General features: G+C 49.2%; 2 protein-coding genes across 2 annotated transcripts; one reads left to right on the top strand and one right to left on the bottom strand.

Annotated features, from left to right (window-relative positions):
• The first annotated feature begins 844 nt into the window (after positions 1–844).
• On the top strand, positions 845–3,789 carry LOC123096140 (serine/threonine-protein kinase SAPK10). Its single transcript, XM_044517763.1, has 8 exons — positions 845–1,401; positions 1,501–1,677; positions 1,823–1,876; positions 1,961–2,053; positions 2,244–2,336; positions 2,833–2,937; positions 3,020–3,118; positions 3,206–3,789. The coding sequence occupies exons 1-8, from the start codon at positions 1,225–1,227 to the stop codon at positions 3,491–3,493; spliced, it is 1,086 nt and encodes a 361-aa protein (XP_044373698.1). The 5' UTR covers positions 845–1,224; the 3' UTR covers positions 3,494–3,789.
• Positions 3,790–4,138: 349 nt separating this feature from the next.
• LOC123096139 (serpin-ZX) lies at positions 4,139–6,773 on the bottom strand. The gene is made up of 2 exons (XM_044517761.1): positions 6,275–6,773; positions 4,139–5,201 (listed from the first exon to the last, which is right to left on the bottom strand). The coding sequence occupies exons 1-2, from the start codon at positions 6,689–6,691 to the stop codon at positions 4,419–4,421; spliced, it is 1,200 nt and encodes a 399-aa protein (XP_044373696.1). The 5' UTR covers positions 6,692–6,773; the 3' UTR covers positions 4,139–4,418.
• Positions 6,774–7,024: the final 251 nt, after the last annotated feature.

The following is a 7,024-nucleotide window of genomic DNA, read 5'->3' as shown; positions in this document are numbered from 1 at the left end:
AATCAAGACGGCAAACCAAACCGACCCAGCCATTAGGTACAGCGAGTCAGCGATCAACTCGGCGGCTGTTGCCGAAATGAGAACACGCCCACATTGCTGAAACAACCGGAGCCGTCCACGTGCACTACACGTCACCCGATCACCATCCGATACGCATAGAGCGGCGGGCTCAACTACCGACCTGAAGTTCAGTCCAGGCTGCAGCCCGTGCACCACGCGGTAGTCAAATTTGACAAATTTGACCTATAAACGAAATCAAATCACAGAATGAACTATTCGTGAAACTATTTCACGCGGCTGACCTTTTTGTGTGACGCCCGACACGAAGGCGCCACACTACACTGTGCAACGTCTCACAGATAGACGCTACACGGCCAGCGTCGCACCCGTGTGATCAGAAAATTACTAAGTCAGTGTACAGCGCCTGAGAGCTAGGCGCCACGGGTCAGCCGCGTGAAATAGTTTACGGACAGTTCATTCTGTGATTTGATTTCGTCTATAGGTCAAATTTGTCAAATTTGCCTATGCGGTACGCCTCCCAGCCACCCCTCCAGATATTTTCAGCCTCCCCCCCCCCACCCCTACCACCCTACGCCTACGCCACCGTCCTACAACAGACACCGACATCCCGGCCCCACCCGTACCTCACCGCACCGGGTCTGCACGTCATTGACCGACGCCGCATACGTGCACACCACCGGTGCCCTCCCGTGACAAGCCCGACGCGCGGGGCCCAGCGCCCACCGGCCCACATGTCGGTTAGCGGGGGGCTGGCCGGGCTAGGAGGACACGACACGCCCCCGCCCGTCTTCCCCACCGGACTGGGACTGGATAGTTCGCCTGCGGAACAGAGCGGAGAGGGAAAAATATTAAAGATCGAGCGATCACGCACGCACAGAGAGACAGCGAGGAGAAGAAACCAGAGCGCGGCGATTTTATTAAGAAATAAAGGCTGCCGGCGAGGCGTGGGCGCGGGGTGAAAAGCGCGAGGCGATAGAGAGAGATCACGAGGTGGGTTTTCTCCTCCGCCCAATCCATCCCACAACCCTCTCGAGGTACGGTGGAGCTCATCATCAGCAGCTAACTAAACTAAAGGGAAGAAGGCAAGGCTTCTTTCTCTCTTGGATCGCGGGGTCACGGGAGGCGCGCGCGCGGGAGCTTGCTCGGTTGCTTTGCTCCGCGGCGCCGGCGGTGGGGGAAGGGAAGGGCAGGGAAGGGGAGGGGATGGACCGGGCGGCGCTGACGGTGGGGCCGGGCATGGACATGCCCATAATGCACGACGGCGACCGCTACGAGCTCGTCAAGGACATCGGCTCCGGCAACTTCGGCGTCGCGCGCCTCATGCGCAACCGCGCCGACGGCCAGCTCGTCGCCGTCAAGTACATCGAGCGAGGGGAGAAGGTACTTCTACTATTGCTCTTACTACTAGAGCATCACTAGTTTTTCATCTTCCTGCACGGGATGGAAGCAGAGCTGAAGAGCTTGCGTTCGTGTAAGCAGATTGACGAGAACGTGCAGCGGGAGATCATCAACCACAGGTCGCTGCGCCACCCCAACATCATCCGCTTCAAGGAGGTCATCCTCACCCCGACGCACCTCGCCATCGTCATGGAGTACGCCTCCGGCGGGGAGCTCTTCGAGCGCATCTGCAACGCCGGCAGGTTCAGCGAGGACGAGGTACGCCCATCCATCATCCTCTCCCTCCCTTTCCATGCCCCATCGATCGATCACCGATTCGCCATGACGTTCTCCGTTCCCGCGTACGTGGACTACTACTGATCACTATAGACTATGCTAACCGCCCAAGCCTCTGACTTTTCAGGCGCGTTTCTTCTTCCAGCAGCTGCTCTCAGGAGTCAGCTACTGCCACTCCATGGTACTCTTTCCTTTTCGGGTGATTCCACAGTTAGTTAGTCTGTTACGGTAGCTACTACTAAAATGGTTTCTGTCTTTTGTTAAGCAAGTATGCCATCGTGACTTGAAGCTGGAGAACACCCTGCTGGACGGGAGCACGGCTCCTCGCCTCAAGATATGCGACTTTGGCTATTCCAAGGTACAGTACTTGCTAAAACAAGATACCACCTGCTTCACTGTCGCAGGCTTGCAGTTTTCAGCAACCAACATGTTCACTCTGTTTACATGCCAAATTGGGGGTTATGCTCTGCTTGTCATCCTAGTTTTTGTGCCCTAGTGTATCGGCCTGTTATTCTGCTCATTGTTGTTTTGCATATTTGTATTTGCAGTCGTCGGTTCTTCATTCGCAGCCAAAATCTACCGTTGGAACACCGGCATACATTGCTCCGGAGGTTCTTCTGAAGAAGGAATATGATGGAAAGGTATGCATACAAGGGTTTAAAATTTCAACGAAATTTCATTGAAAATTTCGCATATTTCGGTGGGGTCCAAAATGCTTATAGCCCTGAAATTTCAAGCCCAATTCAAATTTAAATTTAAATTAGGTTAAAATTTATTTAATCTGAAAACTCACAGTGCGAAATAATTCCTGAAATATGCGTAATAATTTCTGAAATGTGCGAAATTTTATCTGGGTGACGTCCGATTTTTTTTTTTTTGTTTCTGAAACTAAAAGCCTTGATGCATACATATTGGTGCCCCATGTTAATATTACTTTTCATGATATCCTAATCCTGTTGTTTTATCTAATGTTTATGCCCCTTTTTCTGCACTTGGGCAACCATATTTGCATTGCAAAGCATTTCCATTTGTGAGATGCATGATGTGTATATAATGAGTCCCATGGTACTACTAGACTCTGTGATGTATCATCTCAAGTTACCTACCGCTAATCCTTCGTTCCTCGATGAAATGAAGATTGCGGATGTGTGGTCCTGTGGAGTGACACTTTATGTTATGCTAGTTGGTGCATATCCCTTTGAGGATCCTGATGAGCCCAAAAATTTTAGGAAGACAATTCAGGTTCCCATTCTGAGCCCATCTTAATTTCTTGACCATCCCTGTTATTGTTCTGCACACAAAGCTAATGCGCTTGTTTTGCCAGAGGATATTGAGTGTGCAGTACTCGATTCCCGATTACGTGCACATATCTTCCGAGTGTCGAGATCTTATCGCCAAGATTTTCGTTGGCAACCCAGCTACCGTGAGTACTTACTACCAAGATTTTCGAGTCGCTATATGTTGCATACAGATTCTTTTTGAGGTTGATACCTTTCATGTCGACATGCAGAGAATCACAATCCCGGAGATAAGAAACCATCCGTGGTTCTTGAAGAACCTCCCAGCTGACCTAGTGGACGACAGCACCATGAGCAGCCAGTATGAGGAGCCTGAACAGCCGATGCAGAGCATGGACGAGATCATGCAGATCCTGGCGGAGGCCACCATCCCGGCCGCTGGTTCCCGGATCAACCAGTTCTTGAACGACGGTCTGGACCTTGACGACGACATGGACGACCTTGATTCAGACGCCGACCTCGACGTCGAAAGCAGCGGGGAGATAGTGTATGCTATGTGACAGTGCAAAACCTCTCAACTCAGAAGGGATAGGGTACCGCGGTGCTTGATAGCCCGCCCACAAATGTTACTTTGTTGTAGTTGGTCTCTGCACTTCCAATGTTGTAGTACAACGGTTTGGCCTTTTGGATGTGACCTTGTGTTGCTTCAATGCTGTGTTGGCTATCTCTGCTGATTTGAGAACTGGTAGATCATCTGTAACCCGTGTCGTCACATCATGTTTGTACCATGTATATGTGTTGTAGGCAAATAAGAGACACTACAGTTTGATCAGTTCCATTTCGACCTTTCAGTTCAGATGAGTTTGTGTGTTTCTGCATTGTGGTTCTTGCTATGATTCAGTGTGTCCATTTACGTGCAGGGTTCCAGTGCACTCTGTTCAGATAGCAGACTCATATTATTGAGCAATTTTGAGTTGTGCATATTAGCATCAGATTTCAGCATATCGTGGGCTCATCTCACCTATTGAGTAGTTCAGGAGTGAATAAATTATGAACCATTGTGGAATCTTTCTCTGTCTCTCTCCCACCCAAGTCGTAGGCACACATGACTGATAACGATAGGGCCACGGGGGACGACGTCGCTCTCGGCGCCTCGTCAACCAAAAAACAAGTAAGACAAGCCAGATTAACAAAATAACCCAGAATAATCTCCCAAATTATGCAAATGCCATAGATCATACTTCACCAAGAAGCATTTGGCCATCTCATGTAGGAGTATCATTCAACTGAAAGCACAAAACTCCACGGCAACCCTGGATTATTGTCACCAACTCACCATAACCTCCATACATCAAGCAAGCCGTTATTCGAAAACAAAAACATGCACCGGATTTATTGCACAGGCAGCATGATCTAAAGTCGAAACCCTTCACTTACATGTGACAGTTGAGGTCACTGCCAAGGCAGCGATCCAGAGCAAACACATCATGCAGACACCAAGGGATTGAACACATGGCCGACGAATAGCACCACCCCTGTGAGGTCTTCTCGGATAAGGAAGAGGAAAGGGTGATCCGCGACGAAATCCACCTTCACGGGCTCCACTGGCAGTGACCTAAGTGTGACCACTGAAGCAGTTGCAGCGGCAGCCTCGGTGCCTTCTTCGTTCACCTCGACAAACGACTTGTGGAAAACGGATGAGACGTATAAGCCCGCCGGTGAATCCACCATCTCCGAAAGATCTGCCTCTTCGCTGAACGGCAGCTGGAGACCCAAACCTTTGAGCATATCAGACGCTTCAAATCCAAATGATATCTTGAACTTCGGAAGCTTGAACTGCCCGACAGGAACCTTCTGCATTGGGATATGGTTTTCCAAGAACTCTGGTTCGGTGCTCAACTTGTTGGCCAAGTTCCAGAGACCATCCTGTGCTTCTGGAAGAAGAATGTACATGGAGAACTGCCTCTTGTCCTCGCCTTGCTGGTAAGGAAGCTTCAGTACCTTCAAGCTGTCAGAACACGAAATGTATTGCTTCTTTGTACTGGACATGAACGGTGTTTGAACTGAGCTCCCATCAAGGAGGTGGAACTTCTCATCTTTTGTCTTGGACGCGTCAAACTTCTCAGTCCAAGCTCCTTTGAAATAAAGGGCATTACCAAGAACCAGTCTAGTGGTGTTATCAACAGATCCTGCAGGGAGGATCTCTTTGATGAGACCTGTTGTGATTTTCTCTACCCAGGAGTTCACTTGACCAGCAACTTCAGCAGCCTGGACCATTGCAAAATACATCAAAACTTAGAACGACTGAAAATCATACTAATGCTCATTTAAAGTTGCTCGAAATGTATACTCATTTAAATGGTCATCACACCAACTAGGAGCGACATTGTGCAATACCACTACTGATTTTTTGACAATTCTAATCCAGTAATCTTTAGTTTATTTTTGTACATCTTAGAAACAAAATTCCGTGAAGGTAATAAATGAAAAGAGCGAAAGGACCTGGAAAAGGCTGAAGTACAGGCCAACGAATTTGCAAGGCTCTAGACATTCCTATATTGATCTAATATACAGTACATACTAGGCTCAAGAGCATAAAAAAATGTAAATATCGACAAATTCCCCAGGCTTCAAATCCCTAGATAGCACATTAAGAAAATTACACTTTCTAAAAAGGTATATTTGATCACAAAAGTAACAGACTAGCTATCGCAAAATCACAGTGATGCAAGTTCCAAAGTGCAAATTATCCGCACAAAGGGGAACTCTAAAGAGCAAGTTAGCAACATGACACTATAAAAAGTAATACAGTACTTCCAAAGTTCATTTAGTTTCTACTGTTTAGTGAACACCTATACTTGAATAATTAAATTGATTTTTTTTTGGCCAGGCATTAGTAGTTTGTCACATTTTTAAGCTTGAGAAGGAATAAATTGCAAGTTAGCAGTTGAACATTCAGTCGAATTTATTGCATTTACGAAAACAGCAGACATAGAGGCTTCAGCAATGCTCTACAGCTACCTATACGTATATGTAGCAACTCCATACAACAGTACTAAAGCTCCTGGTGTTCAACAAAACAGTATGGAAACCACTAAATTACAAATCTAGAATGGTTAAAAGACCTAACGAAATACCAGCAGATATCCATATCTACATCACATCAGCACAAAACAACCACTTTCGGTCAAAGAATGACACCGCGAACTGTAAACACACGAGTAAATAAACTACCAGCTAGTGATTTCCACAAATAATGAGCAAATCTGTACTATGTTTTTTTTTCTGGTGAAGAATCTTGCCGCTGTTTCAAGAATTAGCTAGACAAGGAAGGGGATCACCTTAGTTTGGAAGTCCACGGACTGTGTCTCGGCCTTGTACTTGCCCACAGTGAGATCCTTGAAGGAAGGCTTGAGCTTGAGCGACGCGTCGACGAAGACGCCGTTGGCGAAGGCGACGCGCGGGCCGCCGGCGCCCGACGCGTCGGCGAGCACGACCTGAACCACCTGCTCGGCGAGCGCGTGGAGGCCCTCGGCCTCGCCTTTCTCCGCGGACCCAAGCGCGGCGGCGAGCTGGTCGCGGGTGGCGCCGCCGGCGCCCGCCGCGACGAGGCTGAGCGCGACGTGGAGCGAGAGCGGGGAGAAGGCGGCGTTGCCGGCGGATCCCTTGGCGTGGGAGGGCGAGGAGATGGCGGAGGCGAGGCGGAGGGCGAAGCGGGTCTGGTGCCCGATGGAGAGGCGGATGTCGGTGGTCGCCATGGCCGGGTGGTTGCTCGTCGGACTTTGGGTAGACTGGAGAGGAAAGGGGGGATGTACGGGAGGCGCAATTTTCAAGGGTTTCAGGGTTCTCACTGGTTATGTAGCGGGTGCCTGATCAGAGTGTTTTTTAAAAGCAAAAGTACCAAAGGGTGCCTGAACAGAGTTGGCATTAATTTCGCCGTGAATGGGGTGTTCGTGGTAAAAAAGGGACACCGATAACTGCCACACGTGTGGTGTATCGGATGGTTGTGTCGCACGCCTCGTGTGGCATGGAGAAGAAACCGCCCGCACGACCACGTCCGGGCGCGCGCAGCCACAGCCCGCCTGTCTGGT

The sequence above is a fragment of the Triticum aestivum genome, chromosome 4D (genome assembly GCF_018294505.1).
Source record: "Triticum aestivum cultivar Chinese Spring chromosome 4D, IWGSC CS RefSeq v2.1, whole genome shotgun sequence".
In the NCBI taxonomy this organism is placed as follows: domain Eukaryota; kingdom Viridiplantae; phylum Streptophyta; class Magnoliopsida; order Poales; family Poaceae; genus Triticum; species Triticum aestivum.
This window is presented reverse-complemented; position numbering and strand designations above follow the sequence as displayed.